At 56.5% G+C, this 26,124-nt stretch overlaps 16 protein-coding genes across 16 annotated transcripts; 8 read left to right on the top strand and 8 right to left on the bottom strand.

Moving 5' to 3' along the window:
* Positions 1-171: 171 nt before the first annotated feature.
* BDY17DRAFT_256657 (uncharacterized protein) lies at positions 172-1,278 on the top strand (the record flags this gene model as incomplete). The annotated part of the gene is made up of 1 exon (XM_033731616.1): positions 172-1,278. One exon carries the CDS (start codon positions 172-174, stop codon positions 1,276-1,278), a length of 1,107 nt encoding a protein of 368 aa, XP_033586810.1.
* Positions 1,279-1,324: 46 nt separating this feature from the next.
* BDY17DRAFT_327210 (HAD-like domain-containing protein) lies at positions 1,325-2,179 on the bottom strand (the record flags this gene model as incomplete). The annotated part of the gene is made up of 1 exon (XM_033737638.1): positions 1,325-2,179. The coding sequence occupies one exon, from the start codon at positions 2,177-2,179 to the stop codon at positions 1,325-1,327; it is 855 nt and encodes a 284-aa protein (XP_033586809.1).
* A 279-nt stretch (positions 2,180-2,458) lies between these two features.
* BDY17DRAFT_271301 (uncharacterized protein) lies at positions 2,459-3,654 on the bottom strand. The gene is made up of 2 exons (XM_033731948.1): positions 3,566-3,654; positions 2,459-3,514 (listed from the first exon to the last, which is right to left on the bottom strand). Exons 1-2 carry the CDS (start codon positions 3,612-3,614, stop codon positions 2,514-2,516), a joined length of 1,050 nt encoding a protein of 349 aa, XP_033586808.1. The 5' UTR covers positions 3,615-3,654; the 3' UTR covers positions 2,459-2,513.
* A 194-nt stretch (positions 3,655-3,848) lies between these two features.
* Positions 3,849-4,822, top strand: BDY17DRAFT_313096 (ribosomal protein S2, flavodoxin-like domain-containing protein; the record flags this gene model as incomplete). Its single annotated transcript, XM_033735684.1, has 2 exons — positions 3,849-4,018; positions 4,075-4,822. 2 exons carry the CDS (start codon positions 3,849-3,851, stop codon positions 4,820-4,822), a joined length of 918 nt encoding a protein of 305 aa, XP_033586807.1.
* Positions 4,823-5,174: 352 nt separating this feature from the next.
* Positions 5,175-6,269, top strand: BDY17DRAFT_34710 (uncharacterized protein). Its single transcript, XM_033738123.1, has one exon. It carries the CDS (start codon positions 5,527-5,529, stop codon positions 6,085-6,087), a length of 561 nt encoding a protein of 186 aa, XP_033586806.1. The 5' UTR covers positions 5,175-5,526; the 3' UTR covers positions 6,088-6,269.
* Positions 6,270-7,775: 1,506 nt separating this feature from the next.
* Positions 7,776-8,466, top strand: BDY17DRAFT_34670 (uncharacterized protein). The gene has a single exon (XM_033738111.1). The coding sequence runs from the start codon at positions 7,871-7,873 to the stop codon at positions 8,333-8,335; it is 465 nt and encodes a 154-aa protein (XP_033586805.1). The 5' UTR covers positions 7,776-7,870; the 3' UTR covers positions 8,336-8,466.
* An 894-nt stretch (positions 8,467-9,360) lies between these two features.
* BDY17DRAFT_34716 (uncharacterized protein) lies at positions 9,361-10,980 on the bottom strand. Its single transcript, XM_033738124.1, has 4 exons — positions 10,713-10,980; positions 10,571-10,657; positions 10,251-10,514; positions 9,361-10,202 (listed from the first exon to the last, which is right to left on the bottom strand). The coding sequence occupies exons 1-4, from the start codon at positions 10,796-10,798 to the stop codon at positions 9,563-9,565; spliced, it is 1,077 nt and encodes a 358-aa protein (XP_033586804.1). The 5' UTR covers positions 10,799-10,980; the 3' UTR covers positions 9,361-9,562.
* Positions 10,981-11,735: 755 nt separating this feature from the next.
* On the top strand, positions 11,736-12,883 carry BDY17DRAFT_303471 (Alpha/Beta hydrolase protein). Its single transcript, XM_033734581.1, has one exon. It carries the CDS (start codon positions 11,873-11,875, stop codon positions 12,743-12,745), a length of 873 nt encoding a protein of 290 aa, XP_033586803.1. The 5' UTR covers positions 11,736-11,872; the 3' UTR covers positions 12,746-12,883.
* Positions 12,774-13,796, bottom strand: BDY17DRAFT_327204 (uncharacterized protein; the record flags this gene model as incomplete). Its single annotated transcript, XM_033737637.1, has 1 exon — positions 12,774-13,796. One exon carries the CDS (start codon positions 13,794-13,796, stop codon positions 12,774-12,776), a length of 1,023 nt encoding a protein of 340 aa, XP_033586802.1.
* A 505-nt stretch (positions 13,797-14,301) lies between these two features.
* Positions 14,302-16,368, bottom strand: BDY17DRAFT_327203 (ASST-domain-containing protein; the record flags this gene model as incomplete). The annotated part of the gene is made up of 2 exons (XM_033737636.1): positions 14,302-15,876; positions 15,937-16,368. The coding sequence occupies 2 exons, from the start codon at positions 16,366-16,368 to the stop codon at positions 14,302-14,304; spliced, it is 2,007 nt and encodes a 668-aa protein (XP_033586801.1).
* Positions 16,369-16,576: 208 nt separating this feature from the next.
* On the top strand, positions 16,577-17,328 carry BDY17DRAFT_34641 (uncharacterized protein). Its single transcript, XM_033738102.1, has one exon. The coding sequence runs from the start codon at positions 16,786-16,788 to the stop codon at positions 17,290-17,292; it is 507 nt and encodes a 168-aa protein (XP_033586800.1). The 5' UTR covers positions 16,577-16,785; the 3' UTR covers positions 17,293-17,328.
* On the top strand, positions 17,329-19,284 carry BDY17DRAFT_303465 (major facilitator superfamily domain-containing protein). Its single transcript, XM_033734580.1, has 4 exons — positions 17,329-17,939; positions 17,994-18,014; positions 18,073-18,668; positions 18,723-19,284. Exons 1-4 carry the CDS (start codon positions 17,624-17,626, stop codon positions 19,236-19,238), a joined length of 1,449 nt encoding a protein of 482 aa, XP_033586799.1. The 5' UTR covers positions 17,329-17,623; the 3' UTR covers positions 19,239-19,284.
* Positions 19,285-19,716: 432 nt separating this feature from the next.
* Positions 19,717-20,231, top strand: BDY17DRAFT_327201 (uncharacterized protein; the record flags this gene model as incomplete). The annotated part of the gene is made up of 2 exons (XM_033737635.1): positions 19,717-20,067; positions 20,136-20,231. The coding sequence occupies 2 exons, from the start codon at positions 19,717-19,719 to the stop codon at positions 20,229-20,231; spliced, it is 447 nt and encodes a 148-aa protein (XP_033586798.1).
* A 78-nt stretch (positions 20,232-20,309) lies between these two features.
* Positions 20,310-22,938, bottom strand: BDY17DRAFT_34610 (uncharacterized protein). Its single transcript, XM_033738093.1, has 2 exons — positions 22,758-22,938; positions 20,310-22,704 (listed from the first exon to the last, which is right to left on the bottom strand). Exons 1-2 carry the CDS (start codon positions 22,790-22,792, stop codon positions 20,631-20,633), a joined length of 2,109 nt encoding a protein of 702 aa, XP_033586797.1. The 5' UTR covers positions 22,793-22,938; the 3' UTR covers positions 20,310-20,630.
* BDY17DRAFT_303460 (ubiquitin-conjugating enzyme/RWD-like protein) lies at positions 22,875-24,293 on the bottom strand. The gene is made up of 3 exons (XM_033734579.1): positions 23,820-24,293; positions 23,524-23,748; positions 22,875-23,455 (listed from the first exon to the last, which is right to left on the bottom strand). The coding sequence occupies exons 1-3, from the start codon at positions 23,924-23,926 to the stop codon at positions 23,332-23,334; spliced, it is 456 nt and encodes a 151-aa protein (XP_033586796.1). The 5' UTR covers positions 23,927-24,293; the 3' UTR covers positions 22,875-23,331.
* A 52-nt stretch (positions 24,294-24,345) lies between these two features.
* Positions 24,346-26,036, bottom strand: BDY17DRAFT_303457 (cytidylyltransferase family-domain-containing protein). Its single transcript, XM_033734578.1, has one exon. It carries the CDS (start codon positions 25,634-25,636, stop codon positions 24,392-24,394), a length of 1,245 nt encoding a protein of 414 aa, XP_033586795.1. The 5' UTR covers positions 25,637-26,036; the 3' UTR covers positions 24,346-24,391.
* Positions 26,037-26,124: the final 88 nt, after the last annotated feature.

Below are 26,124 nucleotides of genomic sequence, written 5' to 3'. Positions count from 1 at the left end.
GCCTTGCCCCACAACCCACGTTTTCCTAAACCGGGGAAGCACCCCCGGCCCGAGTTCTCCAACCAACCCCGACCAGCCAAAAAAACTCCAGGCATGCCATAAAGCCTCCCATTCTTCCAAATACATAGACTTGACTCACACATTACATATCACAGCCTCGCCGAGCGCAAAATGAAGCCCATCCGGGTGGGAATCGTAGGCCTCTCGCGGAAAAAGGACGCATGGGCTACCCTGGCCCACCTCCCCTACCTATCCAAATCCCACGCCTTCGAAATCGTAGCATTGTGCAACTCCACCCCGGAATCGACTGCAGCGGCAATCAAAGCACACGGTCTACTCGCCACGACAAAAGCGTACAATTCGTACGCGGAGTTGGCGGCCGACCCGGACGTCGACCTGTACGTCGTTTCGACCCGAGCAGACACCCATCTGGAAGTCACTCTGCCCGCTCTGCAAGCCGGGAAGAACGTCTTCGTCGAATGGCCGCTAGCAGCCACAACGCACGACGCGCAAATCATGGCCGATCTCGCCCGCTCGCAAGGCGTGCAAGCCATGATCGGCTTCCAAGGCCGCATGTCGCCGAGCGTGCGCAAAATCAAAGCGCTCGTCGACGGTGGCGTGCTCGGCGAAATCCACAGCGTGAACTACTACGGCGCCGTGAACAACTGGCTCGACAACATTTCCGATTCGCGGTACTCGCACTTCAGCACGCGCAGCGCCGGCGCGAATATTCTGACGATTTATGGGGGGCATGTTATGGATTCGATTTTTTATGCGCTGGGCGAGTTGAAGCCGGGGAGTTATACGCCTTTGGCGTTGAATTTGCGGCCGGAGATGCATTGTAAATTGGATGATGGGTCTGTTTCGCCGGAGGCGTATTTCAAGGACACGCCGGATCAGATTCTCCTTCAGGGTCAGCTGGACCGGAATCCGCCTGCTGCGCTGTCGCTGCATCTTCGAGGTGGTGCGAGGTTTTTGCAGACGCCAGGCTCGACGTGGAAGATTTTTGGAACGAAGGGAGAGCTTGTGGTGGAATTCGAGAGTGCCGGACCGCAGATGGCGAAGGCTGTGTCGATGGTGCTGTGTGATTTCGAGCATAAGAAGATCACGCCCATTCATGTCGATGAGGGCGGGCCGGAGTGGGAGAATCTACCCAAGCAAGGGCAGAATATCGGCCGACTCTACGAGGCATATGCTTCCAACCAGCCATATGGAGACTTTGACGTCGCTCTCAAACGACATCAACTGCTCGACGAGTTCTGGAACAGCATGAGATAGATGAGCAGGCATGGCATTTCAGCGACCCCTACCTACATAGCATAGACTAGACCTTCGCCTCCCACTCCCTCTCCACCACTGCCGCGAACTCGCGCAGATTCCTCGCCTTCCATCCATACCCTACCACCTTCCCCTCCAACACCTTCCGACTCTCCTCCTCCTTCCCCCACCGCGGCCCATCCCCAATCAACCACACACTCCCCAACCCCGCCCTCTTAGCCGGCGCGTGGTCGTGCCCCAAACTCTGCGCCACATGCAACACCTCGCCCTTGCCGAAACCCTGCTGCTCGCAGAACGCCAGCAGCGTTTCCAGCTTCGCATCGTCCGCGCGGCTCGAGTCCTCCCCGAAATCCTCGGCCGTAAATACTTTCCACCACTCCACCTCCCCCAACCCACTCGCAGCGGAACGACTCGTAATCCCCCACGCAAAGCGATCGATATTCGACAGCGCGACAAGACGATAATACCTCTCCAGAACCCTTAGCGCCTCCACCGTCCCGTCAAAACAAGGCCAAGAAGAAATAATCCCCTCGCTCCCAAACCCCCTCGCTTCCTCCTCGCTCGTCTCAACGCCCAACTCCGCCGCAACCCGCCTCCAAATCTCGGCCATGATCTCGTCAAACCGCTTCACCGGCTTCTCCAGTTTGATCGCGTCTTCCAGCTTCTGGAACAGGCGGAGGAAGGTGATGGAGCCTTTGTCCGCGGAGTCCGGGACGGTGAGTGATAGGGGTGTTGTGTTGCGGTAGGGGGAGTCGGGTGGCAGGCGGGAGAGGAGGGGTTGGAAGGCGGCGAGGATGTGCTGTTTGTATTCTATTAAGCTGCCGTAGACGTCGAAGGAGAGGATTTTGTAGGCTGTTAGGGGGGCTGGTTGGGCTGTTGGTGCGGGCATTGGGAGGTCCATTTTTGCTGAATTCCAGGTGGGAGTTTGGTTTGTTGTGTCCTTGGGAGTGTGATGGTGTGATCCTGTTGGGTTGACTATGAAGTGAGGTGGTGATGCTCCCACAATTCTGAAGCGCCGCGAGTGTGGGGATGTCGTTGACAGAAGACCAGATGCAAATACTACTTTTCGACGATCCAGATGCGAAGACCTCATTCTTCTTTATGACCTAAGTTAACACCAGTGGGAACACGCATTGCCTAAGTTCACGGATTGGAGCAGACATGCGCGCATGCGCTAGCAGTCGTGAAATGGGCTTTGAATATATGTACAATCTATAGCATGCACATGGACAAGCCTAAGGTACGCCCCAGCCTCTGGCCTGCAACTTCGCCAGCCGTATAGGCGAATGCCCACCCAGCGGGCCAACGATGTTGATCTCTCCCTTCCAAGTCCCCTCGGTCAATCCCAGCGTCTTCACCACATTCTGGAAGCGCGGGCCGCCCCTCTCCTTGCGACGCAGATACTTCAACAGCTTCGCGCGTCGATGCACCAGCAGGCGGAGATTCCGTTTATTCGCTTTGTCCATTGTCCCTCGTGTTTCAAGGAATTGCACGAGCGTGCGGATCTTGGCGGTCAGGATGGCGACTTGCACTTCGCTGCTGCCGGTATCGGGTCCGACGCGCGGTGTAGCGGGTAATTGTTCGTCAGATTGGGGGACGGAGGATGGGAGTCGTGGGGGAAGAGTCGAGTCGGTGGTGTGGCGGCCAAAGTCCTGGATGATTCTCTGCACATTCACCCGCATTCGATCTTTCGAACTGCCGAGGGAGAGGTCTGCTATTCTTCGTAGCGCCTCCTCGGCGTTTGCTTGTACCTTTTCCACATCCGCTGCGCGCTCTTCTGGCGTTTTTTCGTCGGTGAATTTACTGTTGGAACCATACTCCTGTGGTTCCATCGACGGCTTGGACAGCCATTTGCTGTATTCTAGGCCTTTATCGAGCTCGGATTTGTTCAGGAAGTAGTTGAGCGGCCCGCTTGTTTCCGCTGATGATGTCGCAGTAGCACCAGCATCCTTTTTCCAAGCAGTGGAAGTGGGCTCGGAAGGGGCTGAGCTCGTGGGAGCGGGAGGCTCATCGAGAGAGCGGAGGTAAGGTGTTTCGGTGCCGCGGACAGGATCCCCTAGCGCCTCTGCACGCTCTATGCGCAACACCTCTTGCCGGCTGATGTTTGCTGATTTCCGCGCCTTGGCTTGGGCAGTGGCGTACGGGTCTCGAAACCCTTTTCTTTGCGTAGTCTTTGATGCTTGGATGGATGTGGAGGTGGTGAAGGGACGAAAAGCTGCTGTCGCGTGCTGGGTTACTGTACTTGTGGTCAGTCGCGTGCGTGTCAGATGGAGTGTAGCGATCGTACCATTGGATGATGCCTTGAGGCACTGGCAGATGGGTATCCGGGGAGGCATCTTGCCCGCGGCGTGAAGGGATGTATTCAAGACGACCCTCTGCCTGGCAACTTGGGAGATGGAAGCTATGGAGAATAATTTAAGCTTGGCGCTAGTCAAACCTTCGCGAGTCAGCCACACACGATCGGCTTGGAATTTCGCGAACTTCAGAGCTTCCTCGAAATTTCACGCACAGCTACACCACTCTTCTGTCCTTTCTGCACTTTGATTCTATCACTCGACAACACCGCAAAGATGGCTCCTTCCAACCTTCCCCCGGTGTTCAACGCCACTGCCAACGATGTCGAGATGTTGCTCTCCGCCCAGTGCCACATTGGCAGCAAGAACTTGCAGGTGCACATGGAGCCCTACTTGTGGAAGACAAGACCCGACGGTGTCAATGTCATCAACATCTCCAAGACCTGGTGCGTGAGACCGCAATCAATAGATGCAAGGAGACCTCCAGACTAACACTACGCAGGGAGAAGATTGTGCTCGCCGCGCGCCTGCTCGTCACCATCGACAACCCCGCCGACATTGCCGTCATCTCTGCCCGTCCCTACGGCCAACGTGCCGTGCTGAAGTTCGCCGCGCACACTGGCGCCTCTGCCATCGCTGGTCGCTTCACCCCCGGTAACTTCACCAACTACATCACCCGCAGCTTCAAGGAGCCGCGTGTCATCGTTGTCACCGACCCCCGCACCGACGCCCAGGCTATCAAGGAGGCCTCGTACGTCAACATCCCCGTCATCGCCCTCTGCGACACCGACTCGCCCACCGAGTACGTCGACGTGGCCATCCCCACCAACAACAAGGGTCGTCACGCCATTGGTCTGATCTGGTGGATGCTTGCTCGTGAGGTGCTCCGTCTTCGTGGCACTCTCGCCTCTCGCGAGGTCGAGTGGGATGTCATGACCGATCTGTACTTCTACCGCGACCCTGAGGCCGAGGAGAACAAGGACAGCGCTGGTGTGGACGAGAGCAAGGTGCCTGGCGCCGACGAGGTTGGCACGGGCCCTGTGGAGTCTGGGTTCAACAATGAGTGGGAGGTCTCTGGCGGGACGGCTGGTGCGTTTGCCGCTGCCAGCGGTACTGCAGGCGCCACTGCCGGCTCGACGTGGGATGCTGAGGGCGCCGACTGGGCCGCTGCATCTGGCCCCGCGCAGACTGGCAACGAGGGCTGGGCTGCCGAGACAACTGGCGAGGCTCCGGCGGAGTCTACGTGGTAGACGTGCCTACCATCCAACTCGCTGCTTGCTATGAAGAAGCTCTGAGAGACTCGGCGCTAACGAGGGAAAGATACTTTTCGCTTACGGCTGGTAGGCGGAGAGGGAAAGCCCTGTGCTGGGCGCGCTCTTAATGGACGGACGTGACAGTTGTCCAGGTGTCTTACATAGTCTACGCAATCGTTCTTGCCATCGTCTCGCCGTTTCACCTTCACCGTTCGGGCCCCCTCTACCCGTCCGAGGTCCTGCTCATGTCTCCGGTTGCGAAAGATGGTAACCCCGCGTACAATTGCCCAACAAAGCAACAGCCAGCTGCATTCAGCTGCTGCGCGGAGCAAGACACACGAAAGCTAAGCATTTGAATACGAGCTTACCCAAGTTCCTTCTAAGCAGCTCAAACATGGATGTTGTTGGTTCGTGTGGTTCCACCAGGGCTCTGAGCAGGATCAATTGCGTGTGTGGCAGTTGGAGCCATCGCTTAATCTCCATCCTTGCAGCCGGCCGATCACCACCAACACCCTTACCATCACATCTCACCAGCGCGCAATGAAGGCGTAACGACGCTGATAGCACCTGTACCCAGGCACCGTAGCCCCCATCATCTCCAACTAATACAAACGCCACGCAACAGACGCCTCTCGCTTCATTTTGGCCCCCACGCCCGCCCAGGCCGCGGAAGCGCCTCCCAAGGTTACCTTACAAATGGCATGACCATTTCCGCCCGCGGAACAAATGACCACCGCGCACAACGCCACCTCAGCCCGCCAAGCTGCATCCCGCCCAGCTGGCCCTGCGCACTCTGCACCCGGCCAATCCTCCTGATTGGATCTCATCTCGTGTTTCGCGGATGGGGAGGATGTCAAGCATGTGTGCTTCCGCTCTTGCTTCCACGGAGTAAACGACGCCCGTTAGCGGCCGTGCTGGGCGGCCAATGTGCGCGAAGGGTTGGTAGCCTCGCCGTTGTTTTGGCGGTGGAGGTGGCGTTGGAGGCGTCGGCGGACCTTTGTCTTGTGGACACTATTACCTCCCGAGAGCGTGTGCTGGCATGCCCGGGGAGGGGTGAGCTGAAGTGTTGTCTGCTATACTTACATGCAGGTTTACGCTTGGCTCATGTCTCGGAAGACTGGTTTCGAACGAGGCCAGAGAAATATTCCATCTCTTTGACCAGGAGGACAGCATGTGTGCCGGTTGTAAGGCTCGAGCCTGAGTCCCAGCGGTCCAGGATGTCCGGCGGCGTACTCGCCCATGGCCGTACGCTATTGTGCTGAGACATGCAAATGCATTGCATACGGCCGTAAACACGAGTATGTCATCCGATCCGTTCGAACGGAATCATCACCGACCGGGACCTTACTTCGAATCACCTTTGGAACCCAATGGGAATCGTATGCGGAGACTTGGGAACCGGGGCCTGTCAACGGGCGGGGAGACAACACCCGATCTTGAACAGTCAACGTCTTTTGAATACTGCGGATAGTCTATAAATCTACCGCCGAACACGACCTGGCGCAGCACATGATCCCTGCAACCCTCCAGGCGACGCACTCTGCCCCATCCCCGTGAGTTTGGCTCGCTGACTTTGTGCGCCGCTGTGGTTCTGCTCCTGACGGCCAGGCTGCTGCACCACCCCTTCACGAAGCACATGTGAGCCGTCAGGGGGGCTGTAAGACCCCAGCTGGCCACCGCCATAGCCTCCAACATCCGCTGACGTTGGCATCGCGGTCCAGATCTGAGCAGGAGGGAGAGAAAGAGACACAGTGCCCTCGCCCAACGGGCACACATCCGCCTGCTGCAGCCAGATGTCTACGTCAGGGTCCAAGATTCCGATTGACCCGCCGTAATCCGCCGGGTCGAGGAGGTCGTCGAGCACCACCGGGTCGTTGGTGAAGGACAACTGCGGGTCGAACACATTCCACCCGGGATCCGCACTCGGCACGACGAACGCCATTTCCTGCTGCTGCTGCTGCTGCTGCTGCTGCTGCTGCTGCTGCTGCTGCTGCTGCTGCTGCTGCTGCGCGACTGCGGCCAGCTGTCGTTCCCTCACCTTCTCCGCATCCATCCTCCGATCCGACCGCTCAAACATCTCCGCATGCGCAATGTCCACAAGCCCACTCACGAGATTCGCGGCAACGTGCAGATCAAACACCTGCATGCCGTGCGCGACTTGTTGCGCTGGTGTGAGGTTGAGATCGGGGAGTTGTCGCGGTGCGGGACGGGTTGAGGGTGAGGCTGTTGCTTCGGCTGTCGCGGCGTCCTGCAGTGCTGAGAGCATTATTGCTTCTGCTTCGTGGCTGGCTTCATCGTTGCCGGTGGGTTGGTTGAAGAAGCGGTTGGCGACGAGAAGCGGGCCGATTTCTACTTGTTCTGTGGTTTCTTCTTGAGAGGTTGTTGGGTTGGCGTGGCGGTGGGGTGTTTGTTGTGTGTGTTGTTGAGACATGGTTGGAGATTATAGAAGTTGACGACAGGTATGTATTGTTGGGGGAGACTGCGTCGAGGCAGGCTCTTGATATAGTGAAGACATGGTCGGTCTGTGCTGCCTGGTGTTCGACTCGTGAGACCTTGTATCACTGCAGCTGAAATTCTGTGTTGCTCGAGGCCTCGTACAGTCGGGTGCTGCAAGCGTTCGTGTAGCTTATAGTAGGCAGCACGAGAGTGCTGCCTGCTGGAGCGTTGCTGATGCGGAACACTTATGCTCGCCTGACATCAGTTGTGTGCTCAGCGGTCACTGCTGGTAAGCTCGCATCATCTGGTGATCTGTCGTCTTGTGATCGATTTCTTGTTCCGGCTGAGGCTGGTAGTGCGATTTAGCTACGTTGCGGAGCAGTGTCGTCGTCGTGTTCACAGTAGTCGCTCAGCTTGAACTCGTACATCTCAATGGGAACCGCTGCGTGAAATGAAGGTAAGGCGCAGACATGTTCAAGAGTGAGCAGATAACGAAAACGACAATCCATTACGGGTGCCATTTGCTCAATTGGCTGCCTGTATTGCATCTATCTGTAAATCATCATTACCAAAAACAACCACTGTCGCAAAGAATGCATCAAACAAGATATGGAAGAAGTCCAATACCAGGAGAAGTGGAAGCAAACAGATAGATTCGCCCTGAACGCTGGCCGAAATAGCTCAGATTTCGACACCGTTCTCGTCCACAGCTGCTGCTCCTGGACACTGGAATGCATAAACAGCGTACTGGAACAAATCATTGGCTCCGCGAGGTCCACGCGAAAGAGGCTCAGGGTGAATTTTGAACTCCGTCTCATAGCCCCAGTCATAAGCTCTCGGGAACACGCCGCCAGATGCCGTAGCTGCATTTCCTTTTTGGCCAGGGCTAGAATAAAATCTCCACGGGGGTTGTGGTTTCTTCAGTGTCATGAGATTGTGTTGAAGAGTTCCCAACCTATCCAGGCCCCACTGCGGTCCGAGCACGTACGGTGTGGTACGAAACCTCCCAGGGTAGGGGGGATGTTGCGCTTGCAGCGCGTCCTTGGTGTTCTTGCAGACAAAAATCCAAGGTAGATTGTCAGCGGTGGGAGGCAGGTTGTGTTGCTTAAAACTTCGCAATCCAGTCGGCCAAAACCCCTCATCATCATTATCAAACGATCTTCTGGTTTGGTCCGGGTTGATGCAATATCCCTGCGGGAGCTGGAATGCCTTAGGCAAACCCGCGATAAACGCATACAAGGTCAAATCGAACGGGGGCCCGTCTGTCCCTACGAGATAGCGTCTTCTCTGGCAATCGCGATGCCCTAATTGGCATCCGTCCGTGGATTGCAGTTCTCTACGAATCGTCAGTACCACACCAAAACAAAGCTACCGAATAGCCAGACCTGAAGCAGTATTCACAAGCTTGAGTGATGATTAGCTGCTCTCGATTACGATAGCAAGAGAGTCGGTCTGACGGGCTGCAGACTGCAGAACCAGCATCCCTATCTTTCGTTAGGCATCTCGCTGGTGTACATTGTAGCGTAAATACTTACCGGCACCTCGGGCACGACACGCGCATTTGCTGTGATGTCAAGTACTTCTCGCACGTCGCATCGAAGTCGCATACTGTCAAATCACGATTCCTAGGCACTTTCGTCAAGGAGCGCTCCATGGCTAGATCTTGGCAGATAGAGACTTACACGCATGAAGTGCAAGGCTCCGTGGGTGCGAAGCTTTGATTGCATGATGGATCAGCGTGATCGCAGTACCACAGCCCCTTGGTGCCGCTGAGGAGAGTTGGTCAGCGACGGTCGTGACGGAAAACCTGTAATGGAAACGACATACTGGCAGTACGTGCATGGGTTTGGATGGTAGACTTTTGGCCGGAACGTCGTTGAAGGACCCGCGTGAGACATCGCTCGTAGCTGCTTCGTATGGTCGTTATTGTGGCAGTAATTGTTCTAGACTTCAGCAGCAGGGATGGATGTATTTATACGCGCCATCGACACCGCCATCACTGCCGCTCACTCCCCCACGGCAGCAGTGACTGCGAGCAGCATGAATGTTCGGTTGAACTCCGCCATGAGCAGCATGTGTCACGTCGCGGCAGTGAATGTCGTCCAAGCCAGCAGCAGTGAATACGCATCCGAGCCGGACGGAAGTCTGGTTTCGTTAATTATGCCATTTGCTGGATCGATGATCTGCATTACTCTTGAAACCCAAGTCCTCTTCCAATATCGACTGAGGTAAGTCAGTGCAAAGATGATCGGATACAACATATCTAAGACGCCGCCGGAGTCTACCCTACCTCTTGCTCCGTCATACTTCGTCGGAGCCACCTGCGTTTGCCTCTGGCACTTCCCCGAGAGGTGTCGGATTGCAGGCGCCTTTCTCGTCCACAGGCGGAGCTCCCGGGAATTGGAAGATGTACGCCTCATAGTTCTGTCTGCTGCGATTGGGCGGAAGAGGATCTGGGTAGACCGTAAACTGCGTCTCATACGGCCATTGGCTCCCAGACGTGGGAGAAAGCGGCAGAGACTCCCCCAGTCTCTGGCGCAAGATCCGAAGGTTGTGTTGAAGTGCCTGCGATGGACACATGTTCCATTGCGGCCCGAGCAGGTATGGCGACTTTTCGAACACTCCAGGGACGGGGGCTGGCTCGGCGTTCAGTGCGTCCTTGCTCACCTTAGCGATATAGATTGGCGGAAGATAATCACCCTTTTGGCGCTCGGATTTTGCTGTCAATGGCGTGAGACATAGTCCGGCTGATCGCACGTCTCTGAACTGCTCCGGAAAGATGCAGTATCCGCGTTTGAGCTCATATACCCTCGGAAGGCCGGGGATGAAAGCGTACATGACGGGATCAAGGACAGGATGGCCCAGCGACTTCCGCAGAACATAGTCTCTCTTCTGACATCGAGTGTTCGTAACATCACACCCAGTCGTAGACTCCAGCGTTCTATAACTCGTCAGTCTGATGCCAATACGAAGCGGCGATTCTCACCACCTAAAGCAAAATTGACACTCCTGAGTGATGACGAGCTGCTGCCGTTTTCGATAGCAGCTTTCGCTGAGAGCCAAACAGGTGGTAGTGCCCATAGGCGTGAAAGAGCTCTGCATATGGGGTCTGATCCCAGGCAGTAACCGACTTGTTCGTGCACGATGTAAATAAAATACTGACCGGCAATCTGGGCAGAGTCGGCGCACTTGTTGAAAGGTTTCGTGTTTCTCGCAAAACTGGTCGAAGCTGCAACTCTCCAAGCCACGGTCTCTGTGTCCTCGCATTAGAGCAAATCGCATTATGGGGTTTCTCTGACAAGTTCCTACTCGCATGCGGTGCATCGATTTGCAGGCGTGTTCCTGTGGCAGCAAGCGGGATCCTCGGGATCGCAGTACCATAGTCCCTTAGTGGAGCTGAGACGAGCTCGTTAGCCATGCTCTCGACGAGAATATGTAAAGGGAGACTTGCCAGCAGTAAGTGCATGGACTCGACACGGACATCTCTGCTGGCTCGAGCGACATATCTTGTTGTATCGACGCCGTGTGGTTGTGCATATGGCAGTAACAGTGCCAGACTTCCGCGGAGAAGGAGAAATTTATACGCGCGTCGGTTCACCATAGCAGTAGTGACGGCGGGCAGCATCAAAGCGTGCAAACTCCACCATTTCCGCCATCTGTCACGTTGCGGCAGTGAGTCTCCCCAAGGCCAGCAGCGGTGAAACCCGATCCAGGCCAAGGCGGCATTCCACACGGGCTGTTGATGTACTGCCATTTTCATGCGTTGATAGAGTAGGACAAACCGGTCACAAGCTTCTGCTTCTCTGGCACGACCGGCACCTTGAATTTGCCGTTGGTGGCTCTGGAGGACAGATTATTGTTTGCCGCGTTTGAAGTCATTTCAGCTTGACGTTGAGCGTGGTATGTGCTGCTATTGTCGGTATCGTCGATGTGGTACTGCAGATTGGCAGGGGAGAAAGGCGCGGAAGCGGCCCCATACGAGGTCACAGACCTGCTCCAATCTCTTCGTCTCAAGTTCGTCAGCGAGGTTGTGTTGGAACAGCGCGGAATCCATTCCATTTTGTTTGCTTGGTGAAAGAGTCCGGACACCAGTGAGTGACAAGACCAATCTGCTGGCGGGGTATATTGAGTTCGAGACATCATGGTATATAGCTCAAGTGCGGAAAAAGGTGCGGATCAATGAGATGGGGAAGAAAAAGGTTGAAGTGAATGAAGGCAGCAAATACTCCCTTCAAGTATCCGCTCCCGGGCGTTACTTGAGCGGAACGAGCAAACAAATCAAAGCGAGGGCAATGTTGCTCAAAGTTGAGCTACGGGACCACAATGCAGCGCGCTGTGAGTTCGAGCACAGCATTGCTTCAGGGGTGTTGTCGAGAGGAAGGTGAGGTGTCGTCGGAAGGCAGCCCCACATGGTGGCCCCCGCCTCCACCCTCTCAGACCCCGCATTGCTGGACATCACTTTATGCTTCCGTCAGTGAACGAAACCTTGGATAATTCAACACCAAAAACCTGACTTCATCAGAATTACGGACGATAGGCGCCATCAAATCATCCCAAGGAAAACAGCATTCAAGGAACCACTGCAAAGCAACACCACTGAAAACCACCAACATGGCCTCAACCAACACCGAAGTCGAAGGCATAAATTACTACACCATCTACGAAACCCCACACAACGGCAACCCTACCGCCCCCTGCATCCTCCTCGTCCACGCCCTAATGTCCAACCTAAACATGTACGACGCAACCGTATCCGCCCTGCACGCAGCAGGCTACGCAACGCTGCGCTTCGACCACGTAGGCCACCACAACACCCCGCCCCCCGCAGCACGCACAACGTCTCAACGCCGCATGTCCGTCGGGGAGGGCTCGCTAGTGTACCACATGGACGACATTACGCGGCACATGCACCAGCTCGTGAAGGAACGGACCGGCGGGGCGCGGTTGAAGGGGGTGGTGGGGTGTAGCATTGGCGGGGTGTTGGCTTTGCGGTATGCGATGATGTTTCCCGAGGAAGTGGAGTGTGTGGTTTCCATTGCTGCGCCTGGGATTGCGGCGCCGGAGGATAAGAAGGTGTTGTGGAGTGAGCGGATTAAAGTGTTTGAGGAGGATGCACGGAGCGGTGGGGATCGGCTTTGTCGTGAGACGGTTGCGAGGTGGTTTCCCGGCGAGGATCGGGAGACGGAAGCTGTGCGTGCTGAAGCGCTGACGCATGTGCGCACTTGTTCGTTGGAGGGATATAAGTTGCTTGCTGACACGATTCGCAATTACGATTACCGGGCAGAGGTGGGCGGGATTCGGAACCGGTGTTTGATCGCTGGAGGCACGGAGGATGGTGCGATTTCGTTGCCGGCGTTGAAAGAGCTTGCCAGCCAAATTCAGGGAGCGAAGTACGTGGAGCTCGAGAAAGCGGGCCATCTGCCGCCGATGCAGCAGCCGGAGAAGTTCAACAAGCTCCTGCTCGACATGCTAGGCAGTGCGTAGCACTCGCCCAACGATCAACAAAACGCATCTACCTCCCCGCCCAGAACTCATCTAAATGCTCCTGCCTTACTTCAAAAGCCCAATGATGACAAGTCTGATGCACAACCGGACTCACCTCCGCCGCCCCCTCCTCCCCCTCCCCATCATCAAACACCTCCCTCACGCCCAGAAGCCCGTACTTCTTGAGCAACGTGCGCCTCCACCGTCCCGTCTCGCCCACACACTTCTTCCACCGCCCCACTTGCCGCTCATCATCATCGCACCGCCTCCCGCGGAAGAAGCGCGTATACCACTGAAACCAGCCGCGCACGTCGTGCTCGTGGCTAATCCAGCCTGCCGCCTCCCACTCCTCGATACTCTGCCCGCAGCTGACTTTGAACTTGTTGATTTCCGGACTGTACGCTGGGTTCGCGAGGTATGTGTACACATTCAACCCCTCGATCCAGGCGGGAGGTAATTCCTTCCAGTCATCCTGCACGACGATACCCAATTTCCGCGAGCGCAAAGGCCGGTAATAAGACCCGCCAAAAGCGCCTTCACGCAACATCTCCTCGGGCGACTTATTAGGCGTGAAATCAGGGTAATCCTCAAAGTGGAACACCTTGTACACATCTCTCGTAGGCGACTCAGCCGCAACTTCCCACTTCGTCCACCCCTCGCGAATCTCGTCAACATTCTTCACCGGAACAAGAGACATGGGCGACTGCTCCCGCACAGAACCCAAACTGCGATCAACAAGGGTCCTCTTCTCGTTAGATTTCCCGCCTCTCCTTCGAGGCGCCGAGCGCGGGAGAGCCACACTCCTCACCTCCGCATCGTCCGTATAATCGGGTTTCCTCGGCGCAGACGCCAGACGGGCAGAAGAGCGCGAAGGCGCGGTGGGAAGTTCTCCAACGATTTTCCGCTTTTTGGCTGCTGGTGGGCGTGTGCTTCCGTTGCTTTGAGGATGTCGGGGGGTCTTTTGTGGAATGAGGGGTTTGATGTCGAGCTCGGCGAAGAGGGCTTGGTTGCGTTTGATTTTCTCTTGGCGGCGGGCTTCATATTCGTTCATTTTTGGGGGGTGGATGTTGTTGGTGTGGAATTTTGTTGAACGCTTCTGCTTGGAGGTGTTGCTGAAGTCCGGGGCACGCGCGTGGTTGGAAGCGCGTTTCGATGACGTAGCTCTTGCACTTTGAGATGGGAAGACATTGGGTGTCGACGAGAGCGTGCATTTGACGGAATCAAATAAGATGCGCATTCGACGACTTCTCAGTAGAGTGATGGATGATATCTGATACATTGCGCGCCGTGTATCTACACCCACTATGCAACATTCACCCCGACACCCCGCGAGAACGAGATCAATCCGCGCAAACAACACATGCTCCCTCACAAATCCTGCCCATCGGACGCCTTGTTGATGCAAGAATGCACGGCCAGCGGAAAACGCGTGGCCCTCGAAACGTCCCTCCACTCCCCGAACGCCGCCGCAAACAGCCCGCTCATGAAAGGTATATCGTCGCCAAACGCCAGCGCTCACGCTTTTCTCTTCATCTATTTCCTCGCTCAAGGCCTCATCAAACCGCTTCCAACAGTTTATACGCAGCGCCTTTGCGCCACCGGAAGGCACCCGCGCTCGGCCGGCCCACGCGCCAGCTGAGATAGCGGCGGTAGAGTTCGTACAGCACCACCAGCCCGCTGACATTGCACGCGAAGATCAAAAAGACCTTGAGCGGCGGCATCTGCTTCACGTCCTCGGGCAGCTTGTCCGCGACGATGGGGAAGTGAGTGGCCATGATGCCGCGGTCGATGATGCGGCTGGTGCCGTGGGGCAGGCGGGCGCCGTGCTCGTCGACGGCGACCATGCGGAGGTAGCGGTAGCCGCCGAGGTTGCGCGCGACGTCGATGACGGTCTCGAAGTTGATCTTCTCCACGCGGCCAATGTCTTTCCAGCGGGAGTCGTCTTCGGTTTCGCGGCGGGAGCCTTGGAGCACCCATTCGTAGATCTCGGTCGCGCCGAGCCAGGAGACGTAGATGAAGTCGTTTTTGTCGCTGATGGCCACGCTAGGCTCGGTGTGTGGCTTGCCTACCCACGGGAACTTGTAGACGCGGTAGCTTTGGCTGTGCGCCGTGTCCCAGGAGGATTTGGGGCCCCAGTGCACGTCGCAAAGCACGGTGCCGTTGGTGGCGAACTCGGTGAAGACGGGGGATAGCCCGAAGCCGACCAGAATCTTGGGGTCCTCGCCCGGGCCTTGAGGCACGATTTGCATGTTTCCTTGCGAGGAGGAACGCACCAACTGGGGGTTCTCGTAGGAGGCGATGACTCGGACGGAGTAGTAGGGGTCGGTGCCATTGGTTTCCAGCAGCTTCTGCAGGTTGTAATCAACATTGCCATCCTCGTCGAGAATGGTCAAGGATTCAGAGGAGCCAGACTTGCGTGGGCCTTTTGCAGCCCTTGTCGTGCCGGGAGTAGGGAACGTGACTTCGACCACCAATCCACGAGAATATGGCAGGCCATATAGATAATGCTGGTCCTCGGCAGCATTGTCGAAGATGCTGATCAACCGCCTGCTGACTCCTTCCTCCGCTGGTGGCGGGGTGTAGATGCTGGGAAAGGTGTCGAGAGGGAGAAATCGAGCGTCGTGTTGCCAGCAGAAATTGGTAGCGTTGCCGCCACTCATATCCATAAAACTGTTCTTCTTGCCTCCCAGCTGCCAAATGGTCTCTCGCGTGCGTCCATCCACGTACATGATGCTGTGGGTATAACGGGCGGAGATGAGATAATTGCCAAGCTGGTCCTTGTGTATGCTGTTGATGTGGAACCAGTCGAAGGGGTCAAAGAGATTGCCCATGGAGTAGATGGGGCGATAGGTCTCGGTGACGTTGACGTGCTCGGACGCTCGCCATTCGAACAGCACCTTGCCGGTGTCGACGTCGATCTCCTGCGCTATCCCATCCCAGATGTAATTGGGGTTCTCGTCCTCCAGGTGTTCCTCGGGGTGGAACTCGCGAAACATACTTACGTCGCCGGGTGCGATTTCGTAGATGGACATGAGCGCAGTGCCTTCGTCGGTGAGGAGGAATTCGTGTAGATCCGCACTCAGTCCATTTCCCGCACCGAATTGCCGCACGACATCATAAGATGAGTTTAACTGTTGGGTGGCTTTGTCAGTCACACTTTTCCCTTGCTGGTATATCACACGACAACCCACCATATAATAAAAGCCGGAGCCGTGGCCGCGTACACGGTCATCGCCCAGCCAAAACGTCAAGTAGTCCTCCCCCTGAAAGTGCTGCACGCGAAAATTGTAGGCCTCGCCGCCAAAGGAGTTGTCATAATGCTGATACCACACCAATTCGCCTCGCGCGTCCATGATCATGGGGCCGGGGTTGTAGGGCAAGGAGTGGCCACGCGGGGTGAAGAAGATGAACTTGCCGTCATCGTAGTCGGGGGTGCACATGGGGAAGTTGGTCTCGGGAGACTTGATGCCGCCGGAGGTGACATATTCGCGCTGGGGGTAGATGCCGTAGTCGCCGGCATCGAGGGCCGCGTTGAAGTCTGGGGGAGGAGGGAGAGGCGCTCGGGCAAGGGCGGCGGCGGGGCATAGTGCGAGATGCCATATGAGGGGATGGATGGCTCTCATGAAGACGGATGGGGTGGTGGTGTGGGCGCGGAGGTGAGAGGACTAGTGGAGGTGCTCGCACATGCGCCGTGGTCGGGTGTGGGCGTGATCATGGATGGAGGAGGAGGAGCGGGTGGTGGCGCATGCAGCGACGAAGAAGGGCGATTCGATCGGGAGAGGGGGTTGATTGAATAGATGCGGTGGGTGGGTGGATGGGGGCAGAGGCGGCGGCGGCGGCAACAAAAGTCGTCGAGGAGGAGAAGAGGTTGCGAATTGGCCGGGCGGAGGAAGTGCAGTGCAGTTCAGTGCAGTGCAAGGTTTGGGGAGATTGGTCAAGAGTGAATAAGCAGTAGGGCAGGACGGTTGGGTAGTCGCCCTAAGAAGGAAAGATCACCCGCGATAGGCTCAGGCGCCCCAAGTTGAATTGAATGAGCGGTGATGGGGGGAGGAAAGATGGGAGAAATTGGCGAAAGAGCTGGCAGGGATGGCAGAGATGATGGAGTAGAAGAAGATGCGCTAGATGGAGGGATAGGCAAGGCAAGTGCAGCAGGTCAGGCCAGGATGGTCATGCATCCGTCAAATCAGGAGATGCCCGCCCGCGTGTATACAAAACGCTTTTGGGGGGTAAGCGAAGGCAGGCTCTTGGCATTCGACGCCACAAGCGTGTCGACGGCACGCCAAGCACGTCCGCATCATCTCAAAACCCGCAGCGTCGTCGCTCCTCCGCTGCCACGTCGGCGCTTTGAAACGGGCGGCCACGCAACATCCCCACCCACCTCTCTCTTGGCAGGCATGCTATCCGTGCCGCTCGTTCCTCATCCCCAATTTCCAGACGCGCCTACTCGCCCCGCAAATGGCATGGGAGGCCCTAATAATCCAACGCGCGATGTAACTGGGCTACAGCACAGTACCAGGTACAGAAGTACCTTATCACTAGCTACATGACTCTCTCTTATTAAGAACTTCTTCGCCATCGCTGCGGAGGCGCGGCGCTTGTCCCGCCGCCCGCTGTCGGACGCGCCGCCGCGCTGCAAACCGCCCATCGGCATCCTTCCGCGCCGAGCTTCCTGCTTTCTCTCTCTCTGCTCTCTCTCTGTGCTGCGCTTTCGCGCTTTCATTCCTCCGCGGCTACGGTATTTCCGAAACTCTATTGCTCGTTGACTCGCCTCGCCCGCGGCAATGCTCCGACACCGCACGACCACTTCACTACTCCTCGCGTCAGTGCTTCGTCGGTGTCATCGAGACAATAATGGCTATCGGTGATATTCCATAGAACATGTCATCTTCCTCTCTGGGCCATGTCGACTACAACATCAATGGCTCATCAGAAAAGAGGAAAGACGCGAGTCCCAGCGCCACCACCGCCTCCGACATCGACCACGTTCGCCCAGGCTCATCCGAGGAATTCGAGGTCGAAGTCGTGGGTGTTGAGAAGACCGATGTGGCCTCGACAAAGTCCAAGCGGCCTGCTTTGAGCCGAGTGAGCTCTCGCCTGACCACCCATTCCCTCCGCGATCCAGGTCCGCCGCCGGATGGTGGCCTCAAGGCATGGACTCAGGTTGCCGCGGGCTGGCTCGCAATATTGGTGACTTGTGAGCCTTCTCGAGACACATCTTATCCATAACCAACTAACATCTACACCGCAGGGGGCTGGGTCAATTGCTTTGGTACGATCCGACGTTCCAACATGTCAAACCAAACATACCCTCTAACGCTAGCATCCAGGTGTCTTCCAGACATACTATACGATACACCTCCCTCAAACCCCGTCGGAGATATCATGGATCGGGACGACACAGTCTTTCTTCACCTTCTGCATCGGCGCATTCTCCGGCCGACTCCTTGACGCCGGATATTTCTACCCCACCATCATAGCCGGAAGCGTCCTTCAATTGCTCGGCATGTTTCTCATGAGCATCAGCACGAAATACTGGCAGCTCATCCTAACCCAAGGAGTGCTAACTGGCGTGGGCGGCGGCATCATCTTCACTCCCTGCATGGGCATCATGGCCACCTACTTTTCCAAGCGGCGCGCCCTGGCCCTCGGCATTGCTTCCACAGGCAACTCGGCCGGCGGTCTCGTCTACCCCGTTGTCGTTCGTGAACTGATTCCCCAGCTGGGCTTCGCGTGGACCACGCGCATCTTAGGTTTCATCAACCTCGCCGCCCTATGCATCGTCGTTGCATTCATCCGCCCCCGTTTGCCGCCGCACAAATCCGGTCCCATGGTCGACTGGTCTGCATTCACAGAACTTCCCTACGTCCTTTACTGCATCGCCGTCTTCAATTTAACCTGGAACGTCAACTTCACCCTATACTACGTGAGCTTGCTCCAAACGCCCCCAACTTGATCCTCCCACTAACAACACCGCCAGGTCTCCTCCTTCGGCGACGAAATCGTTCACATGGCCTTCAAATCCTCCGCCGTCCTCCTCATTATAGTGAACGGCATCGGCGTCCCCGCCCGCATCCTCCCCGCCTTCCTCGGCGACAAACTAGGCCAACTCAACACCATCACCCCGCTAGCCATCGGCCTCGCCCTCGTCTCCTGGTGCTGGCTCGGCGTCACCAGCGCCACCGGCCTCTACGTCTGGACCTGCTTCTACGGCATCATGGCCGCCGCCGTGCAGTGTCTCGTGCCCGCCACGGCCGTCAGCCTCACGAAGAATATGAACGTTATCGGCAGTCGGCTGGGGATTATGTTTAGCTTTATGGGGCTGGGCGCTTTTACCGGCCCGCCGATTGGGGGCGCGATTATTAGCGCCAGGCCGACGAAGGCGTCGTATGTTGCTGCGCAGTGCTGGGCTGCTGCTGCTATCACTTTGTGTGCGGCGATTTTGGTGGTGACGAGGATGACCAGGGCGAGGGGGAAGATAAAGATCAAGGTTTAGAGTGGTTCATAGATTTACGAGAAATGCATGATCATGTGTGAATGAGTAAAACTGCAGTGTCGTCTTTATATTCGTCTAAACGATCGTCTCGCTCCCTCGCATGGTTAAAAATGTTTCCACGAGACAGACACCTGGCTGCACACGTGACGACTTTCCGGAAACGGAAACTACATCGTCTGTAAGGCTGGGCACGGTTGTGCCTGTTCGCAAACGAGAAGACACCCATTCTCTGCATCCGAATATCCAAAGAATGCAATCTCGCAACAGAAGGAACCATGCATCGCCGGAAAAGTGCAACATGCGTCGCTCTCCCAGCTCTTTTTCGGCCCAATGGAGCAAGCAAGCAAGCTCTCCTCCCATCCGTAGCTAGGCCATGTAGCATCCGTACCTACCACGATACGAACCCCCAACCCACCTCCAATCCTCCTAATCCCCTTCTCTCAGCTCCCATCCCAACTAAGAACAACAGAAAAAGAAAATGACAGACTCCAAAGGTCCCCGCTGGATAGGCGACAACCTCCCCTCCCTGCCCCCCGAACTGCAATACGCCCAAGACCTGCCCCCCAAAGTCACAGAAAAGTACGTCCTGTTCTTCGGGTTCGACGGCCCGGAGCCAGAATGCTGCTTGCAGCAATGGTATCCCTCGCCTTTTGTCGAGAAGGTGGATGAGAGCGAGGCGAAGCGCAGCGGCACGAGCGCGGAGAGGAAGTTCAAGACGAGCGAGCAGTACATGATGTTTCACAAAGCGCTGTTGATGGGTGATGCCGAGGTTGCGGGGGAGGTGTTGGAGTGTCAGACGCCTGGGGAGGCGAAGGGTTTGGGGAGGAAGGTATTCCACTCTACACTACTCTCGATTCGGGGCATGTTACTGATTCCGGGGTGTTGGCTGGACTCTAGGTGAAGAACTTCCAACAAACCCTCTGGGACAAACACTGCGACGACATCGTGGAGCAAGGGCAGTACTTGAAGTTCTCGCAGAATGCGGAGTTGTAGAAGGTGCTGCTGGGCACGGGGAGTCGGGAGTTGGTGGAGACGAGTCCGAACGATCTGAAATGGGGCATTGGGGTGAGTTTTTCGTTGCTTGTCTTGCTATTTTTGTGCTCTTTGATTGTTGGGATGGGTTTGGCTGATTGCGTTGTGGTGTAGTTCAACTCGGACGATGCGCTGGATCATATCGACGAATGGGGTGAGAATGCATTGGGGAAAGCGTTGATGAGGGCGAGGGAGAGGATTAAGAAGGAGGGCTAAATATGGTAGAAGTGAATGACTTCAAAGCAGGCCTTCGAGAATGGAAGTCCGAAGGCAACTGCTGAAACCACACCATCCTGTCAATTCTGCGATTCGAGGCAGCACGGCACGCAGGCCGAGACCAAGGCATGCAGAAATAGAAGCTCAATCCTGCTCTACGGTCCACCTCCTCTTCGGCTGCCTGACCCTTCTCTCCACGTGCGCGCCACTAGGCCGACTACCCCAAAGCCCCTGCTGGCTCAAACGCCTACTAAGCTCAGGCGGGATGTTGCTAAGCACGTCGTCGCTTTCTTTCATTCCGGCGGTTGGACTCCCGTCGTTCGAGTCATCAGATGCGCCGTCGTATGAGGCGATGTTGTTGTGAGACTGTCTGGCGGCACTGGTATTATCCGATTCGTTGGGCGGAGGAGAGCGCGGTTGGGACGTCGGGGCGCTGTTGCTGTTGTCGAGCTTGACACTTTCGCCGGAATCGACAGATGCGCGCTTCTGTTCTTGAACGGCAGTTTGAGGCTGTAAGCCTGGCGAGCGGGAAGCAGGCGGAGTCCACAAGCCCAAAGTCATAGGCTGGGATTGAGACCGGTTGCCATCACTCTCACCGCCCTTGCCGCTATTGTTGAGCTTCGCCGCAGACGGTATACTGACAGCCGAGGGCCGCCGAATCGTGCCCAGAGATGAGTTCGTATTGCTGCGAGCAGTCAAGCGCTCCTGGAATCTCGGCAGGACATCGCGAGTCGTGATCTCCGATCTGCCGGCCGGCGAAGCTGCGCGCTTCAGCTCTGCGCCGGGGCGTAGGTGCTCTGTGGATGCGACCATTTTCATTTCGTAGATCGTGCTCAAACCCGTATCCACACTTCCGCGGCGTTGCAAGTTCGGGGCAGTGGCGTTCGTCTGGGGCGCATCGTGCTTCCTCACGGCCATGGTGAGACTTGCCATGCCGACGTCGAGTAGAACCGGTTGGCCTGTGAGAGCGCCCATAAGCGCGTTGCAGCCTGCACCATGCGTGACGAGGATGACGACTAGATCCTCCTGTCGTTCGTCTTCTCCAGTTTGCCCGTCCAGCTTCTCGAATTCGATCGCATCGTCGGCTTCCTCGTTCACTCCTCCCCCATGACTATACCACTCCACCAAAGAGGTGAGACCTTTCCGAATCCGCTTATGCATATGCGACCACTCCTCCCCAAACTCCCCTCCATCGCCCCAGCTCTGCGGAGGCCGACTACTATCCCATGAATAATCCACATTAGTACAAGCATTCCGCGCATGCACCACATATCCCCTCGGAATCAAATGCGACGCCGAAACAGCATACTGCGGCGTCGGCGGTCGATAAATTGACGGCTCCTGCTTCGGCACCAAAGACGCAAGCGGCAGCAAAGGCGAGCCAGGACGAAAAGGCGAGCGACGCCCGCTCTCCATTCCAATTGGGCTGTTTTGCGAATTGGCGCGAGAGCGAGGGGGCGAGGGCGGGATAGCGTCTTCCACGGGACTCCAGTCGTCTAGCGGACTTAATCGCCCGCTGCTTCCACCACTCGCGTTCCCCCCGCCCCAGAGAGAATTGCTGTCGGTGGAGTTCTTGGTGACGATTGTCGGGCGGAAGATTTGCACGCTTTCGTTCTCGAGTAGCTCCGCTTTGGCTGTGGCAAGCATCATGGGGCTCGGCGGAGGCGCGGTAATGCCTTCGTAGTACTGCTTGTTCAACCACTCGCCGAGAAAGGCGTCAACGCGCAGCTTCGCCTTCCGATACCTCTTATGCTCATGCAGAGCCTTCCGTGCAACGGCGTGCACCAGATCGTGCTTAGGACCGGGTATAGCGGAGAGAGAGCGTGGGCTACCACCACTGCCCTCCGCGCTACGCATTCTCGGGGAAGCAGAGTTAGGCCGCTTCTGCTCGTTGCTGAGTTCGATGGAGGGGTTGTACTGCGCCATGCCGGCCGCGATGGCGATGCTGGTCTGCAGACATCGTAGGAAAGGAGAGGTGTGAATGACGACTTTGTGTCGTAGTCTTCTGCGCTTTGCGGGTCTTCCTCGCTCCTCGCTGTTGCTGTTGTCATGGTTGTTTGATTGCTCCACCTCCTGCTCTCGTGCGTGTAAGAGGCTGGCTATGCGCGTTCCCAGAGCACGAGACTGATTCCAACCGCCGTAGGTGATGGGAGGATCGTATGGCGTAGGTGTTGCCAAGTGCCATGTGGAGTCGGCGGCGTCGAGGCGGGGACCGTGTCTTTGGCATTTGTGTCAGATCGTGTGCGCATTATTGGAGTATGGACTTCTTACCTCGCGATGAAGATCACGGCAGGTTGCTGCGCCATAACTTATCCGCCCATGTGTGGTGCGAACGTGAACGGCTCGCCTTGAACAGATTGTATGGACGTGGTTGGAGAAAAGATGAAGTCGACGAATTTGGAAAGTAGGTGGACCCTGCATACCGCCACCACCACGTGCCGCGATACTCCACTCAATATGGCTTGGGGCAAGTTTACATGAGATCTAGGTGAGATCCCGCCGATAGTTGGTTCATACGTGGCTGCTGAGAGGGAAAAGGCTCATAGAGGCGGCACAGAGTAACGAGGATCTTGATACCGAAACTTCGCTCGCGCATATCTCACAGTGATAGTGAGGAAGATAGGTATGTTCATGCTAGCACCACCGAGCAGTCCCACTCCCTCCGAATGAACGCCGTCGCTTCCAGCAAGCACGCTCTCACGGTATCCAATCCAAGCCCTTACGTGTCCGTAGCATCGTACACTCCGTACGTGTGATCCGCCGGAAACCCTCCCCACGAGCAAACCCGAGCGAGGTGGTATCGTACCAATATTCTTCTCCGTCGTAGCAAGTAAAGCCCAACCTCTCAATCATCCCAGCTCTTCTCAACCGTCTCTCGCACCCTCTTGGTATACTCCTTCCGATTGTCCTTGTAGAGATTGCTCGCCTCAACATTCGCCGGCGATGACGTATTCGGGTCATTGAGTAGACTGCCAGCACCCATCAAAATTAGCTCAGGTCCTCTTCTCGCGCCTTCATTTCGTCATTCCCCACCCACCTCTGAATACTGGTCAAGATGGCGGCAACGTCGTACGTCGGACTCCAGCGGTTCTGCAGAATGTCGAGGCACAGCTCGCCCGTGCCGTAGACGTTGGGATGGAACATTTGGCTGATGAACTTGACGCCCGGCGGCTTGTTCGGATACTGCTCTTCAAAGTGCATGACGAGGCGGAAGGTGCCGTCTTCGAAGGGTGTGTCGGAGGGGCCGATGATGACGGCATTCCTAGTTGAAGAGAAAACCATTAGATCGAAGGTCGGGGCATGAGGTAGAGAGGCAAGGAATGGCATTCGTACCAGGTCATCACGTTATCGGCAATAGGACTCGCGCTCACGCCGGCCGGGGGATCGGTCTGCATGCGCTTGAAGTCGCGCATCAGCCTCCGCCGCGCAGCCGTCGACATGCTTGCTTTTTGTGCTGTGTAGTCCGCTCTCAATCCCCGTTCCTTCAAGCCTTTTGCTTGAGTCTAATCGTCGCTCTGCTGGTTTGTCCTGGTGGGAGATGGACAGCGGGAAGCGAAGTGGAAGGCGAGTTCGGGTGAGTGGATTCGGGCTGAGGACCTTGGTGGCAGTGTCTAGATGAGGCTGATGGTGTATACTGCCTCTGTCGGAGTACTGTCGACTTCTTGACGATGCGTCGGCGAGAAAAAGTGTTTGGTGGCGAAGGGTTGATGTGGTGGTAAGTGACTCAGGTAGACAAGTGCCGTGAATGGATGCACGCGAAGTTGTTCCGATGACATAAAGCTTATCTTACACTCACCGAGGCAGGGGCACGTGACAGAGGTTACTTTCGCACTTTCATCGCCCAGTCATCCGCATTTTAGGACAGAATAGGGAATATATGCATTTTGCCACGCTATGAACATCATCTACCCGGCACCAAACACTCTCAGAAACACTCCGAGCCCAATTCCACACAGAACAGGTATCGTCAGATTGTCGTCCAGGTGGAAGAGATCCACCGCCTCGCTCACACTGACCACTAGCCCGGAAACGACACTCATCAGCGCCAGAGCAATCCAGCCGCTGACGGTAGCGTTTGCTTTGCCGACACCCAACTGCTCACGAAGTCGTAAAGGCAGTGTAAGGGAGCCTTGAAAAGCGAAGCTGTCCGGGCCCGTATCGTAGACACCGCCCGTAGCCGGCGCAATGATTCCATAAAAGAGAATAGCAGAGAGCACGCCGACCATACACGCCGCAAGACTCCCCGCTAAACTCTTCCCTTTTCGAATCCGAGGTGTGTATTTGCCCCATAGTCTGCCGAAAGTGCTGGCAGCGGTGTCGCACCAGCTGAGCAGTAGCACACTCATGACCGCCACATCCTTTGGACAGAATCGCATGGTGAACCAGAGGCCGGCAAGGTAGCTAATGACACCGTTGAACCGATCATGCGCTTCGCTTTCCCGCATGAAGGAGCCCAGGAGTTTGATGTACAGCCTATTGACGGCTTCCCAACGGAAGCGGATGATGTCGATGGTGAAGATTGGGATGAGGAGGGCGAGGAGGACGGGGTGGATCTGCTCCACTTGCAGCCCTTGGTAGTACAGCACGAGCGTGCCGAAGCCGATGCTAACGTGCAGCAGTTTCCGGGGGATCTCGTGTTTGTGGACGAAGACTCTCCATTCGCGATGGATGGGAATGAGACCGAGCGGACTCGGACTGCGACTCAGGTTGCGCCAATATGCCGAGCCAAAGCCTCGAGGATAGGCACTCTCGGGGGATAGAAAGCCCTTAGCTTTGCCGCCCTTCGGCGCAGCTTCCGTTCTCTTGCGCAGCGGAGTGAGCGGCGTGATGCCTGCCCGGGCGCTGGTGGTGAAGCTGCCGTTCATCTGCTTTGCCGACTCTCTTCGCACTAGATGTGGACTTCTGCTGCGACTGCGCGCACGCGATAGTTCTGGATCTTCGTCTTGGGCAGGATCATCCTTCTCTTCTATTGTTTCCACGGCTGTAAGACTACCCGCTCTGCCCACGCTGTTTCGTTGTGAGCGAGTGACGGGTGGGAAATAGCCTTCTTTTCCACTCGTTTCGGATGGGGTAGGTGAGGGTGATATCACTCGCGGCGTGGCCGGCACTTGGTACTGTGTACTCATGCTGACCGGATCCTCTCGGAGCATGTGACAGGCGGTGTGGGTTGGCACGCTTTACACGTGCAAATCACGTCGGCAGTCGCTGTGGATCAGATGTTCGATGGACTGACTGGCTAATACGGCGCATGCGAGGTCGTATAGAGAGATGCAGGTAGGTAATCGGCCAGAAGGGAAACACGGGTACGTAGGTGTGCGGAAACCGGATTGAGCATGACGAGCGCGAGCTAGAAATGATCAGCACGCAACACGATCGTGCATGTCGCGAGAGTCGGGGCTCTGTCTTCCGCGCCGCGCAGGGAAAGAGAAATGTAGTATCGAGGAACGGAAACGGATTGAATTTCCGCAAAGACACTCGGCCACATCGTGGGCAGCTGAATTCCAGTCATCACATGCGAGAGCCGGCAACAAGGTTCGTGTGGCGTTGGGCCGTCAGACGCTGACAATCTCGTCCCGCTCCGTCTACCCGCCAACTCTAAATTCCACCTACGAATCGAAATCACAAAACACTGATTGGT

This window comes from Neohortaea acidophila (assembly GCF_010093505.1).
Source record: "Neohortaea acidophila strain CBS 113389 unplaced genomic scaffold BDY17scaffold_10, whole genome shotgun sequence".
NCBI classification, from domain to species: Eukaryota; Fungi; Ascomycota; class Dothideomycetes; order Mycosphaerellales; family Teratosphaeriaceae; genus Neohortaea; species Neohortaea acidophila.
This window is presented reverse-complemented; position numbering and strand designations above follow the sequence as displayed.

Coding starts and splice junctions, on each gene's coding strand:
- BDY17DRAFT_271301 (XM_033731948.1), bottom strand. CDS start 3,614: ATGCCTCCCCGGATACCCATCTGCCAGTGCCTCAAGGCATCATCCAAT. Junction 3,515..3,565: donor CCTCAAGGCATCATCCAATG/GTACGATCGCTA, acceptor CCACAAGTACAG/TAACCCAGCACGCGACAGCA.
- BDY17DRAFT_34710 (XM_033738123.1), top strand. CDS start 5,527: ATGACCATTTCCGCCCGCGGAACAAATGACCACCGCGCACAACGCCAC.
- BDY17DRAFT_34670 (XM_033738111.1), top strand. CDS start 7,871: ATGGAAGAAGTCCAATACCAGGAGAAGTGGAAGCAAACAGATAGATTC.
- BDY17DRAFT_34716 (XM_033738124.1), bottom strand. CDS start 10,798: ATGCACAACCACACGGCGTCGATACAACAAGATATGTCGCTCGAGCCA. Junction 10,515..10,570: donor AATCGATGCACCGCATGCGA/GTAGGAACTTGT, acceptor GCGAGGACACAG/AGACCGTGGCTTGGAGAGTT. Junction 10,203..10,250: donor GAGTGTCAATTTTGCTTTAG/GTGGTGAGAATC, acceptor GACGAGTTATAG/AACGCTGGAGTCTACGACTG.
- BDY17DRAFT_303471 (XM_033734581.1), top strand. CDS start 11,873: ATGGCCTCAACCAACACCGAAGTCGAAGGCATAAATTACTACACCATC.
- BDY17DRAFT_34641 (XM_033738102.1), top strand. CDS start 16,786: ATGGGGGGAGGAAAGATGGGAGAAATTGGCGAAAGAGCTGGCAGGGAT.
- BDY17DRAFT_303465 (XM_033734580.1), top strand. CDS start 17,624: ATGTCATCTTCCTCTCTGGGCCATGTCGACTACAACATCAATGGCTCA. Junction 18,015..18,072: donor GGGCTGGGTCAATTGCTTTG/GTACGATCCGAC, acceptor GCTAGCATCCAG/GTGTCTTCCAGACATACTAT. Junction 18,669..18,722: donor TCAACTTCACCCTATACTAC/GTGAGCTTGCTC, acceptor CAACACCGCCAG/GTCTCCTCCTTCGGCGACGA.
- BDY17DRAFT_34610 (XM_033738093.1), bottom strand. CDS start 22,792: ATGGCGCAGCAACCTGCCGTGATCTTCATCGCGAG. Junction 22,705..22,757: donor GCCGTGATCTTCATCGCGAG/GTAAGAAGTCCA, acceptor CAAATGCCAAAG/ACACGGTCCCCGCCTCGACG.
- BDY17DRAFT_303460 (XM_033734579.1), bottom strand. CDS start 23,926: ATGTCGACGGCTGCGCGGCGGAGGCTGATGCGCGACTTCAAGCGCATG. Junction 23,749..23,819: donor GCCGATAACGTGATGACCTG/GTACGAATGCCA, acceptor CTCTTCAACTAG/GAATGCCGTCATCATCGGCC. Junction 23,456..23,523: donor ATCTTGACCAGTATTCAGAG/GTGGGTGGGGAA, acceptor GGGTGCTGGCAG/TCTACTCAATGACCCGAATA.
- BDY17DRAFT_303457 (XM_033734578.1), bottom strand. CDS start 25,636: ATGCTCCGAGAGGATCCGGTCAGCATGAGTACACAGTACCAAGTGCCG.